At 39.8% G+C, this 14,392-nt stretch overlaps 1 protein-coding gene across 1 annotated transcript in view; it reads right to left on the bottom strand.

The window, feature by feature from the left end:
* The window catches only part of snd1 (staphylococcal nuclease and tudor domain containing 1), a 145,817-nt gene extending 133,378 nt beyond the window's left edge, over nt 1-12,439 (bottom strand). Inside the window, exons 1-9 of the mRNA XM_026326508.2 lie at nt 12,245-12,439; nt 9,770-9,919; nt 8,817-8,937; nt 8,452-8,530; nt 3,337-3,497; nt 1,769-1,860; nt 1,031-1,189; nt 835-941; nt 319-409 (exon numbers count right to left, since the gene is read on the bottom strand). Coding sequence (XP_026182293.1) covers nt 319-409; nt 835-941; nt 1,031-1,189; nt 1,769-1,860; nt 3,337-3,497; nt 8,452-8,530; nt 8,817-8,937; nt 9,770-9,919; nt 12,245-12,319 — 1,035 coding nt within the window. The 5' untranslated portion in view covers nt 12,320-12,439. The remainder of the gene's footprint in view (nt 1-318; nt 410-834; nt 942-1,030; nt 1,190-1,768; nt 1,861-3,336; nt 3,498-8,451; nt 8,531-8,816; nt 8,938-9,769; nt 9,920-12,244) is intronic.
* Between the last annotated feature and the right edge of the window lie 1,953 nt (nt 12,440-14,392).

Raw genomic sequence — 14,392 nt, 5'->3', positions numbered from 1 at the left:
ATGTGAAAATAAGAGATGTCGGGAGGATATATTTTGATAGAAGGCTCAAACAGGGCTCTGCTTTTTGTTGCAGAAGTGGGAGATAATTGGAAATGCCGCAGTAGACAAGCTTTGGAAGTTCCTTTAGCACATTCATGCTGGATAATGACTGTATGTCATGCTGAAGGTGTTATACCTTGCTCCTACCTTTTCTCTGTAAATTGTAAAGAATTTTCAATGGAAGCAAGATGATGCATATGGAAAAATATTATATGGGGGAAAAAAATGACATTGACACAAGAGGTTACAACTTCATTGATGGGTTATAGAAGACCTCACCTTCGCCACAAACTGTCTGTCCTTCTGGTCCAAGTTGGCTGTGGGTGCCACATAGTCCCTCCAGATGCGGACCTTGCGCTCTTTAGCAGATCTGGCCAAGAACAAAACCACACCATCATCATCATTAGTGGTAGTCCGCAACATCAGCAAGATATTAAGACAAAGAGATTAATCAAATGACAGAAATTTTCCATTTGGCTGGAAAACACTATAAAAGCACAGAGTGGGAAATATCCTAGTTGATTAGCTTAAAGTCATTACTGCAATGATGGTAGAGAACATATATCCATGCAGCAGAATTGATTGGGACTTTTCATCTCAAGTAGTGGTAGTCATAAAGTCACATACTTGTTCATATGTACAACTGACAGAAATATTACACCTGAAGAATTGTAGAAATGAACCATTAAATGGGTTCCTGCCCTTTGGTCAGCTGACCAACAGAGAAGACTGAATTCAGCAAAAGGTAAGTGCTCTATTGACAACTAACTGCTCTGTGTGTGTACAGTTGAGTACCGTTCAGCAGCTCTGAGCTTCTCCGCTCCCTGGGTGTAAACTGCCATGGACCAGTCCACACAGCGGGCAAAGCCTTCCTTCAGCAGGAGTTCTGTTATGTTACCGTTCTGACACATAAGGAAACAGTGACAGTCAAGACAGAAACCCTGAATATTAACAATACTGCCAAATTAACAAATCTGGCTCTGTGTCTTACCGGGTGCAGGATGGTGCCCAGAATAATCTGGTTAGGGCAGCTTTCCAGGATGATCTGAACGTCTCTCTGTAGAAGACGTGATTCAGTGAAGAATTTAGCCTCTGCTGCAAATGGCTCTGGTGTCTCCGTACCATCTGCTTCCCGCTTGAATGTGGGACACTAAAGAGAAGAAAAACACATTTACAAAGTAATACTCATACCTAGGTAATTCTGCGAGCACAGGGACATGTGTTCAAATATGTCCAATTTGATCAATTACATCTCCACCAATTACAAAAGAAAACAAAAGGAGATGTTTTATCTACTACCAACCAATACCCCTAGGAGTTGTTTTTCCCCCCACATTCATTTGATATAATCACTTTTTTCTTTGTATTACTATTACCCTCTTTTACCTGATGTCACCTTGCTCCAAATGCTATCTGTATTCTCCTTTTGAGTGCAGCAAAACACCAGCCAGATATAAAAAAGGCACAACAAGCAGACAGGTCTTTTAACAATGAGACAAAGAACACATTGAAATGGAAGTAATATCTTCAAGTGGGAGATGAAAAAGATTAGTTATCTTGAGTAGTCCATTGGCAAAGCTGGGCTTGGTGAAAGAGACTGAGCAGATTTAGTGAAGCAGATATTTTATTTATTTCCTAACAACCTGTTACGCAGCAGTTTGTCAAAAAAGGAAAGTGTCAAATTGTTCACATTTAACTACATATGTAAATACACCAAGTGAGTAGTTACCTTAATTCCAGACAGCATGACAGTGACGAGATAGTAGTCAGGGAGCAGCAAGGCACGAACAACACTGCCGTCACGCACATGCTCGATGATGGCTGGGGGAATGAAGGAGAACAGAATGCAAACGCATTTGAAGAAGGAGATGAGAGTATGTTGAATTACAATGAACTTTCAGACATGAAGCTCTCAGCTTAGAATTGCTTGGTTATAAGCTGTTCATTTCACAGTGGACTGAACGATTAGACACCCAATATCTGATTCTTTCAGCAAAGAAGGAAAAAAATCCAATTTATAATTCATTTATTTTAACCTTCCTTCATTCTAGGAAGATCATCATCACATGTATTCTCTTTTATAGCTGTGCCCTACAATGACCCTAACTGAATTCAAAACATATGATCTGCCAGACAACAGCCGGTGTTTTACTGAGGAGTAAAATTGACTAAAAGATCACTCTTGGGTACTTCCCTAAAAGAAAGTCATGGCCTCCTTGGCAGACAGTAGTGCACTTCAAGTGTTACTCCAACCAAAACCTATCTTTAGCAAACACTCACTGCTGAAGCCTTAAAACAGGTTCACCGTTTCAGTCCTCACCAGGCCATGGTCAGCTTGAAATCCTTTTGGATTTCCATACCCCACTCTGCTGTTAGTATGCCAAGCATGTTCAAAGCTATTAACCTAAAACTCAGCTAATACACTATTTTATAGCTATTACCATCCAAATGATCACAGCCAGATGCAACTAGTGTATTTAGCAAGTCAGTGAATAAAGATACTAAGCCTATTGCTTTACAGTGGAGTGGAGTATTTTTAAAATATGCAACATATGGTTTAAGGTAAGGTCAGTTCTTGTAGAAAGGTACAGAGGTATTACACTGTATTTTTCTCATATTACTCATCTATTGGCCCCGACGACTAAAGTACTTCAAAAAAATTGGACAGGATTTGAATCACCTATGTAAGAGGCATTTCACACCTAAATGGTATTTTAATGACAGGTTCTGTCTGTCTCTATATGCCTTTTTCTGCAAACCACTTGTCTGTGTGTGTTCATGAATGTGTGTGTCTGCATAAACAGATGAGAGAGAAATTGGCATTCCAGTTTTCAAAGCAACTCAATGTGCATTTAAAGTGTTTTCATCTGGATTGTTGCCTCCAATTCTGAAACAAGCTTGACTGTGTCTTATGAATGGCAAGAACAAGAAATAAAAGAATGAAAAAAGGCCATCCCCTGTTCATTCTGCCATTCAATTAAAGGGCAGGGAAATGAGCTGAGCCACTCCTAACAGCAGTCATCTGGAAATGAACTGAGTGGCACATTGCACCTCGTCTAGGTCAGAGATGAGAGACTGGAGGAATGAGCCAGTGAAGGGTGACATACTGTGAGCCATTACATGCCTTCAAGTGGATATGCAGAATGAAACACCCCAAGCCAAAACACTTGATTTCTGTCAGAGCCTGCAAATTTGGATTTTATGGGAAAATAGTGGATTATATAAGGTGTTTCTTTCTTTTACTCTGACATCTTTCTTTGTGTGTGTCAGTGTACATGTCCCTCCCACACTAATTACCATTGACAGGTTTCTGGTGCAAGGAGTCGACGAAGTTGCGGGGATTCTCTATGGTGTACTTGATGTCACGAATCGTGTGTGTGCCTGCACCCTCGCTCCACAAGCCCTTCTTGGAAGCCTTTGCCTGGTCCTCCAAATCAGACAGTCTGGCCTGCTCTGGACTGGTCACACAAATAAAAAGGAAAGTTTAAGACACAATGAACAGAACAACACAAAACACTTTTAAAACTTTGGACAAAAGTTTCAAAAGTTAGAAAATCAATTTTGCTCTGCATATTTAAAAAAAAAAAAAAAAAGGTGGATTTAACAAATATTTCCTCTCCTTTTAGAGGTCACAATGCATGAAGCCATAAAGTGACCAGCTTAGCTTAAAATGGAAAGTCATGGTTGATTTTAACAGACAGATACTTAAAATTGAATTTACTGCTTAAAATGAAAAGCCAAAATATAAATTCCACATAACTATATTAAATGCACACATACATTAGTTATGCAGCATACAGTAGCACCTGGACTACTACTGAAAACCAGCTGAGTGAAACAGATATTAAAACTTTCATGTGTGGCTCCAAACCAGTTATGAAAAACAAAAATGCTTAGATGAAAATGTTAGAGAGCACAGCTGCAGTAATGCTGTGGTATGTTGAATTAAAATACTGCTCACAACTAGGTTACAAAGAGCATCCAAAAGAGATAGAGTCTTTATGTGCCATAAAAACCCTTTGAAATAATAACATTGCTAGCTCAGCCTGTGAACAAGTTGCAATTCATTTCACACATCAAAACACCACATCTAGTAAGCACAAAAGGCTGCATGCCTTGTTAAGTTTAACATGTTCTAATTGTTCTTAACCAGGCTGTGTTAAAACATGGGCTGCCGATTGTTCCAATAGCCAAATACGAATAGCAATAAAAGGATTACAACAAATTGTGGCCAAAGTGAATGCTCTTTTAACTTCGGGACCAATTACAATACATAAAAATACAGCTATAATTGTAGCTTTTTGATGCAGCACGATTGTCTCCAGTTAACTTCAATGCGCACTCATTAAAAGTCCAGAACTGTATGTAGGCATTGGCTTGATAAGGCTCCAGCTTTGTTGAATGTAGCACTGTTCCTGACAAACTGCACTGTTGTTTTAGTGGCAACCAGCTGATGACTAAGATTAGAGCCACTTAAAAAAAAAATGCATCCCAGCATTCAGTGAAGAGACAATAACGTTTGACAGCACCTTCAAATGCTACCACGCAGCTGGCTACAAACGCCACAATTAATTCCATGCTGACTCTAAATTCTGCTGTGCACTGCTTTTTGAGGCTTCTTGTACAAGTTTAATTATTCAGAACTTCAAATGGCCAACAGGCTTTTGTTTTCCAAGAACCAAAGGGTGTCAAATTGATATGGGGGTAGTGAGTGACTAGCTTTTCACATTGCATAAACTAAATTTTTCACATCTTGCTGCCTAAAAGACACTGTTCACTTTGAAGAGGCAACAAAGTGGGTCTCAACTAAAATGCCACACACATAAGGACACACATAGCCTGTTCTCCAGCTGTGTGCTCCTAATTGGACTTCTGGACTGATGCCCAAAATGCTGTCAAGTTCACTTCCCCCTACACTGATTTAGTTACTACCTTAAAATTGAATTGAAGCAGTTTCTTGCCTACTGGGCAACAATAGTGAAACTTTGTGTAACAAGTCAATTGTGTTTAAGCTACTTAGAATTTAAGCGCTAAACAGGAACAGAAAGCTACAAGGGCAGAGTGAGAGGCACGAACAATGCAATCAGGAAGAGCAGACATTGTAAAGCCACAGAAATAAATGGAAAGCAACTCACAGGCAGAGATGGGTTATGATACAGAAATAACTCTATGTGTGGAGGCAGATGATAGTGAACTCCAAACAGACTTGTTTCTTTAAAAGGTCAGCAAGTTCTTCCAACCAACACACTGCTACAAATCAAAACAGATATCGATGGGCAAGAAAGTGCAACACTGAGCAAGACTACTGGAGGAAGAAGGGCCAAAGAAAAAAAAAAAAAACTTTCTAATTCCCTTATATTTGAATATGCTGTAGGCTACGTCTTTCATGCCCATATGGCTCCCTAGTGCATCCAAAAATACTTCAAATAGTCACAAAATGCTGAACCTAAGTAAGCTGTTTTACAGCTCCCTGTTGTCTTTGTACAGTTTGAACAGGGTGTAGGAAGCCATGTTCCCCAAGGTATAAGACTGAAAGGGTTCCAATCCTAGTGAGACATTCATCCCCTGAGATATATACACCCGTCAACCAGCATTCCTCTGGGCCTCCAGTTAAAAAAGAGCTATGGGGAGGGTTATAAAGCACAGTTACTTTCCATGTTAATGTAGCTCACATCTGCTTTGGTGGGTGGACATAATACAAACCAATCAGTCACACTCCATGCCTGTGGTTTTAATTTTGCATTGTAATTGTAATTCAAGTGTACTGCTGTGGAATCTTCCAGGGTCTAGACATCACAGTTAATGAGTAAAGTATTTTTAAAAGCAGTAGACTGAGTAAAGATTGATGAATGCACCTGTGTGGACCAGCACCAAAAACAGCATTTTTTACGACTTAAGTCAAAGTGAAACTTAGTCAAATGATCGAGCCAGAAGCAAAAAATAAATAAATTTGTGCTGAGTGCTAAATACATACAAATTTGTCTGACAGACACATGTGAGATGTATAAATAAAATTATTGCATTTGTGTGCAACAAATAATGAGATCCAAGAGCTCAGTAGAGGATAAACTAAAATTTCTACACAGGGGTTGCTGAACATTACCATTACTTTGAATAAATACTATGTCGAATTCTAGTAAAATAATAATGTATATATTATTTATTTAATTTCCTCGAAAACAAGAAATTCCTGTGAAAAGACTAGCTTGTGTTAAAAGAACGCTGTTACATACTTTATTGATTAGGTAAAATTCAAAACTCAATTCATATATCAAAGCATAATAACCTAAAATGCTGAATATAGATGGACACAAAACTCCAGAGATTAATATATAAATGGACAAAAACGAACATGGACTTTATGATGTAAAAGTGGCTGTGTGTTTCTTCTTGCTCTAATAAACCAAACAACTGTGCCTTGGCCTGCTCCGGTGCACTGTTGAGCTTGGGCCCAAGCCCTGTAAAAGAGCCGACTGCCTCCCTAAGCCACAGTGAGCTTCAGTCAGCACATGTTTAACAGCACTGTCCTAAGTCATCATTGTTATCATCACCCCCATAATTATTATCACATCATAGTTAGTGTGATCAGCGTAGCCACTCACGAAGGATAATGATATTGGAGGCCTGTGCACTGAGGGTAAAACTAAGGCCTAAAGTCCTCACTGAATAATGGGCCTCCCCTTTGGCCAAATGATGCTCGCTTACACTTAAAGCATCATTTACATCAGTGCTTGTTCTGGGCCATTGCACAGAATACTTGAAATGGGTCATTAGTGACAAAATATTCACATCAACTCTGTTCATGTTGGAAGATACAAATGTTGCTTGTAATGTGTGTAATGTGCAAATACTGCCACTGGGGGGATATGCAGTACTTTGTCATAGTGCTGTGTGTGCAAGTGTATTAAGGGGATTACTGCTAAAGGAAAATGTGTCAGAAAAGAGTTTCAGAGGGACATCATTGTGCTGTAGCAGTGGTGTAATACTGCCACCATCTGGGACACAGGGGGTTTATCTCAATTCTCTTGATTGACCAATGTGATATTGCTTTTCTCATGCAGAAGATTACCAACAGTTTTAAACAGTGATTTTCTCATTGTGTGAAACAAAATATAGGGTTATCTAGCGGTTGAGTCATGGCAACTGGACTTTCAGCTTTAAGGCCAAAACGTTTCACCACCCACCCATCCAGGTGGCTTCATCAATCTGAGAAAGGCTGGACTGGCACCTCCAATTTATCTCACAGGTTAGTTTCACTCCAGCTGACTGTGGTCCTGAGGAGCTGCTCCTCCTGTGCTGGGCCACAGGAGTCCCATGGGCTCACTAGGTAAACTAAGTAAATCAAGTGAGAGTCGTTTCACTTCACATCTGGTCTGAATAGGCTCGTTAGGTGACCAAAGGAGTGAGCTCAGGTGAGGGTCATTAGGATCTAATGGTGGACTTATGTGACTCCTCTGATTCACCAACTGGCTGCAGAGTCTGTCCTTCCTGGGAAACATTTGATTTGTTCCTTAATTTGCTGGGAACAGATGAAAGGGCAGCCTGGTAGATTGAAGACAGATTATGTCTGAGTCCTCCACCCCTGTTGAGGGAGGGTTTTTCCACTTGGACATAGATAGCTTCCCTGACCCCTCTCTCAAACCATCTATCTTCTCTGTCCAAAATGTGTACCTCACTGTCTTCAAAAGAGTGTCTCGTTTCCTTTAAATGGAGGTGCACAGCTGACTGCGGTCTACCACTCAACAGGAAGCTGGCCCACACAGGAGGAGCAGCTCCTCAGGACCACAGTCAGCTGGAGTGAAACTAACCTGTGAGATAAATTGGAGGTTTCAGTCCAGCCTTTCTCAGACTGATGAAGCCACCTGGATGGGTGGTGAAATGTTTTGGCCTTAAAACTGAAAGTCCAGTTGTTATGACTCAACCTCTAGATAACTTCCCCTGGACAAATCTTCACAGACAAAATATAGGGTTGCAAACAAAACACAGTTTTGACAACCAAAAATGACAACTACCCTGACTGACCAAACAGTAGTGGACAGAAATCATTTAATACATCAGTCTCTTGTATAACAACACACTCAATGCCAGCTATGCCACCATATTAAATATATCAACAAAGAGATATCACAGAATTTGATATGCTACAATTAGATATCAAACATGCAAATGATAAACTACGGCATATGTTAGTTACATATTGCTAGGGATTTTAACAGAAAACATATCAGTACGTAAAATTTCTGCTAGATATGTTTACCTTTCCAAAGGTCTTACCAAAAAGCAGACACACTGTGACCATTTCAAGCTACTTGACCTAATTGGGGGTATCATGCTGTTCAGATTGCATACACAATATTAATGTCATCAAGCAAACAAACAATTTAGTAGAGGTAACAGAGGTAAAAATCTTACTTCGCTTTCACTCCTTCCCTGCGTACTGTGGCAAGACCCTCACTCACCAAAGACTCAGCAATGTTTTCACCTGTTGAGTCTAAAACAAGAGGACAGATACAAAATCTCACACACTTCAGAAAAAAGGCAGAACTAATCATTTTTCTATCTTAGACTGGTATGTTTACAATTAAACAGCAGTTAGTTCTAGTTAGGTCATTTGATCAGCGATCATGAGAGCTGCTAATACTTTGGATAAGAGGAACATGTTGAACTGAATATAAACTGCTGATAAAGACAAGTGAGATATTTATAAAAGGTGTATATAAGTCTATCATATGCAAACCAAGGCCAGTTTGTGATTTTAAAAACAACACTGCACTCACCTTTCCCCAGGTAGACCATGCCATACTCTCTGCCCAAAGATGTCTTGTTTTCCACAGTGAAGCACACTTCTTTTCCAATTAGCTTCTTCCGCAGGAACTCTCTGGCTTGAAAGGCCCATGGCTGCAACACAGAGGAAAATTAATGCACACTTCCATGAAGTAATAACTGCTGCAATGCAAACTTAATTTACCATTTTAAATAAAACATCAAAATGACTACATAATCACAGGTAGTAGTGGCCTTCACTGCAGGTTAAGTTTCCTTTTGCCTCATCAGAGCTACTAAAAACACAAATCAGCCACTGTAATAAGGTGAAAATAATTAGTGTGAGGATCATTTTAGCAAAAAGTGAATAAAACATGCTTTTCAACAAGTTATTATCTTGGTCAGAGCAACCCCTCTCTGTAAACTGATTTTTTTTGTTTTTTAAAGACAGGACTGTCTGTCAACCCTAATTGGAGAATGTATTAAAAAAAAAAAGATATTTAAGTTTTGTAATCTTTATACGCTTATCAGTTTTAATAGGTAGTAGACTAGACAGTAGCAGTAACTGGCCGTGATAAGTATATTGTTGGACTTAACAAATGCCACCCAATATACACTACACCAATATAATCATTGAGTCCAATTGAGAATTGACATGTTTATCTCTGAAATCCGACATTATTTATACAAACAGACATGGTCTGAATCCCAGCTGATACATAATTATATTATAGGTGCTAAACAGAAACAAGGAGAAAAAAAGTGACAGTCTAAAGAAAAAAATTGCCCCACAGTAAAAAAAAAAAAAAAAAAAAAAAAAAAAAACTAAAATGCATATGTCAGTGTTTACCTCAAAATCTGAATATTAGAGTGTGTGGCAGGGCAATTTCTAAGAATCTTTTTCTACCTTTGCCAAACACAATGGGATTTAAAACACACACAAATACAATGGGATAGAACCACTTACCTCATCAGGGGTGTCCTTGGTGTCAGGCTGGCCCTGAGCAGCTCGGCGGGCCAAGGCCCCAGCTCGGATATTACTGAGATTGATCTGACGCTCAGGGGGTGGGCCACCTCGAGGCTGGCCTCGAACAATGATGGCACAGCCTGACAAGACCTGAAGAGATGACAATAAAGACTATCAGCTGGAGAAGACGGAATCAACTGTTAACAGTACTGGTCATTGTTGTGTTTCGCAAATGCAAACAATAGCTTCAAACACACTTCACTCGTCGTGCTTCTTAAAAACTATTCACAACAAAAACAGATGCCATATACAGGCCACACCAGCAAAAATGAGACTACAACACTTTAGTCTCCTGTGTCGATGGAAGAAATCTGGTAGCTTTCAATTTCTATTTCTCCTCAGACAATGCAAGCACACCAGTACATTCAGTGAACCTTTGTATTTGGACTGTAGCAACCATTAAACTGACAAGTATCACAGGAGAATCAGGCAGAATTCAGTTGAAGCTGGTGTGACAAACACATACAGCTTAAGTGCAAAAACGTAAATCAAATGCTAGATAACAAAATCACAGTGGCTATAAACTGTCAAAATCAATTATTATAAACCTGGAAAGCAATTTTGAACGACTCGTTGTCATGGTGACATTCTGTCATTCAAACACAAGGTCAGTTCATGCCATGTGATAATGCAGCTAAATAAGAAAAAAGAAAACCTGCTCTTGAGTTTGACAACCATGGCATTTACACGAATCTGAGCAAACACCCTTTATCTGGGGACTCTCCGGTGTGTCTGCAGAGAGGCATCACTGGGGGGATGTTGATCTAAGATGTGAGCTAGATAAAGTCTTTCATCATATCACCAGCACTCACTGCTAACTCATTCACTCCACTGAAAGATGCTAAGTAAAGAATAAAATTGCTACAATGCTGATCAGCCACAGAAAAAGGAGAGAAAGACCACCGCATATTCTTTGTTTACAAAAGGACCAAGTTCCACTCTGAATGCACTACATGGCCTTGCTAAACTGTATGAAATGAAGATTGCATTGTACTATTATATTATGTATACTATGCACATAATAAAGCAAAGACAGGGGGAATACAAACCTGATGAAAGCTAAGAGTTACTTTGAAATTCATTTCTTATCAGCCATAATAATCTAACGTCTCTGGTACATTAAGAGATGCAATAACTCTCACTCTTGAAAACCAAAAAGAGTGTAACCTACTAACACATATCCTCCGGGGAGGACACCAATGCTTACCTGTTTACAGTGGTTACCACAGGTCTAGAAACAGCCCTTCTCCAAATGTCTGGAGACAAATGTAATTATGTGCTGGGGATGTTCTCCATGATACATCTGGATGTTGACAAGTGACATGCTGCTATTTTTAAAATAATCCTAACATCTAAAACAACGTGTAACGTGATACCTCTGAATTTATATCTGTGGTGAGAATAATATTCACATTCATTCAATGCTATAATTAAACTTTCAACTTTCCAACTCTCAGCAGATTGACTTGCCTTTAGAACAAAGTGTCTAAATGAAACATGGTGAAGTAACATATAGAGACTATCTATAGAGAATAGAGACTCCATAAAAACCAAGATGACCGGAAATTATAGGGGGGCATGAAAGCTGTAGCTACGTGTCATTTTCCCAGGGTCGGGCTTTTTAAAAACCAGCACCCAGAGGAACTTCCCTGTGCCCAGAAGCTCAACTGACACACGGCGGAGTTGGAAGTTTTCCTCATTTTAATAACCAATACTTGAACACCACATGGGGACGAACTGAATCGATAACGCTGGAGACTGAAGTTTTTAATATTAGCGTTTATGCTAGTTGGCTAAGCACCTATTTACATGTGGTCAGTAAAATGACTGAATAGTTGTGGTATAACGCTAAATGCAGTCGACTGTGTGTTCAGCAGAACCGCAGACCACAAAGTTTCTTCATTCAAGTCGACACTTGCTGAACAGTACAGGCTAGTTAGCTTTCGACGCTAACGTTAGCTGGGAAACTAAACAGCTGTTAATGATTCAAAGCTGAAGTTACTGAACTGTGGTGGTTTATAACCAGCTTTGCTATTAGCAGAGAGAAATCTTGTCTCAACACGATGCTGCCTTCACGGTTTAATATTTCCACTTTACATATCTGCTCAGTTTGAGTGACTTTGAGCTAAGTACCAACAGCAAGCGTGTGTTAGCGTTAACGTCTGCTCACTTCAGCTTATTAGTTAGCACAAGCTAGCACATTTCAGACCAGGTGAGCTGACAGCTGTTGGTCACATAATGCCAACACTCGTATCCAGCAGACAACTACCTTTAAATCGTCGTTTTGAAGGAAACTAAACTTATATGACACCAGGCAGCTGGTTGAGCTTTCGTTAGCCCTTGGCTCTCTAAGCTAACTAGCTGGATCCCAACACTCACGACCTGAGCTTCTTGCTCTTTCGTTAAGATTCTTACCATTTTCACAATTCCCCTTTGCAGAGGAGGAGACTGAGCAGGGGCTGTCTGAGCTGCTGCCGAAACAGATGCCATGTCCACCGGTTTGAGATAAACGCCGTTAAGGGGTGACCAGGTCTGGGAGCTGGAGTGACTGTTCTACTGAAAGCCAAGAGGAAAAGGCTGAACACCGATCAACACACACGTTTTACCGGAAACACACTTTGCCATACGTACACACCAGTCAAAACATGTCCGGGTCTCGGGGGCGGAATGAATGGGAGCGAATGGAGCCGCTTTTCGACCGCGTGGGCAGTTTGAATTGAATACTTCCGGAGCACGAGGTGCGACACGTCAGCACAGAGTCAACTCAGCACATACAGCACATCCAGTGTTTTTAGCTGCTCAGAGCTTTACACTGCAGAAGAACATGGTATTTACAAAAATCATCACAAGTCATCATTTTGACTTGCCATCTCCTGGTTAGATCCGGATATCATAATTAATTATTAACTATTATAAACTTGTAAACCATATGCTCACATTTACCAGATACTGTAATTTATAGGCAATGATTTGGAACTCTTCAAACATGTGAAGTTTTTAATATTTCTTCACTATTTACATATTTACTGGTAGTTGTCATAGCATCCAATGATGCATATCAAAACGCTAACTTTGCTTACTTCTAATTTTACATGTTCCCAATTGTAAACAAATCTGGGATCAAAACGGGCCTTCAGTCGTAGCCCAAGGTGTAACTCACTAAATCTCATAGTTACAATAAGCTTCTGGTTTCCTGTAAAAATGTACTCAGGTGAAAGTTTTAAAAGTTGAATGTAACATCTTACACAAACTAAAACAATAGTCCTACTTACTACATCCCACTGTCTCAAACTGAGGAAATAAACACAAATTAAATCAGGTGGCACTGTGTCTAGAATTTAAAATCCTTCATCTCACATACAAATCCCTTCATGATCAAGCTCCGTTATATCTTAAAGACCTCATAGTATCATATCATCCCACTCTCAGAATGCAGGTCTACCTGTGGTTCCCAGAGTGTCCAAAAGAAGAATGGGAGCTCAGAGCCTGTAGCTATCAAGCTCCTCTCCTGTGGAACCAGCTCCCAGTCTGGGTTCAGCTGGCAGACACTCTCTGTATTTTTAAGGCTAGTCTTAAAACCTTCCTTTTTGACAAAGCATATAGTTAGGGCTGGCTTCAGGTAACCCTGAACCCTCCCTTAGTTATGCTGCTATTGGCCTAGACTGCCTGAGGACTTCCCATCGGTGCACTGATCTCCTCTCCCCTCTCTCTCCCCACTCCTTTTTCTAGACTTCTGTCTTGAGATGATTGTATTGTGATTTAGCACTATACATAAACTGAACTGAATTGAATTTGTTTTTGTTTTTTTCATAAATAAATAAATTTACCCCATTCTCCTACTTGTCTTTTCCTTTCTCTCTGAAGAATTATATGTCTTTGTTCTAGAGAGTTCAAGACTGAAAAACATTAAACCAAATCTGGTATAATTTTGATTAAATTGTAGGAAAAGATTGAAGGAAAAGCACAGGTGGAATTACTAATATTATGCCTGGCTGTGTTCAATTTCCAGGGCTCTTGTACTGTATGAAATACCAGAGGCATGTGCACTCACTTTCATGGCTTACTGGTCCATTTAATAGAATCGAGCCCTGGTTAATGTCACTGTATAAGTAACACCTGTACTTTACCTGCTTTGACCAGTCAAACTATCTGTTGTGGAAATTGATGAAAATATATCAAGTCAGAGTAACCACTACACAGCTGATTTACAGATGAGGGGTAATGGATAACATCAAAATGATAGTAATCCTGACAACATGTTGTCAGTCCAGCTCTGCCACAGTCTTCTAATGACAGCTTCAGACAACTGAGCAGATTCATGGCTCAGCGTCCTTTCTCCTCAGTGCTACTGTCCATGACTCTTTTAACGTTATCTTTGCGTTTTTCAGTGCACAGCAAATAGGCCTAACGAGCGTTTAAACGCACTAAGAGTAGCCTCTTACAAGCGGAATAATGAGGAAACATCTCCGTGTTATGAGAAAATATGGCGAGTAGTGTCATTTTAAGACTGTTTTGTAAAGGATTTTATCATTCAAGAAGTTCATTCAAGGCGACAGTGGAAGA

This window comes from Mastacembelus armatus, chromosome 23 (assembly GCF_900324485.2).
Source record: "Mastacembelus armatus chromosome 23, fMasArm1.2, whole genome shotgun sequence".
NCBI classification, from domain to species: domain Eukaryota; kingdom Metazoa; phylum Chordata; class Actinopteri; order Synbranchiformes; family Mastacembelidae; genus Mastacembelus; species Mastacembelus armatus.
This window is presented reverse-complemented; position numbering and strand designations above follow the sequence as displayed.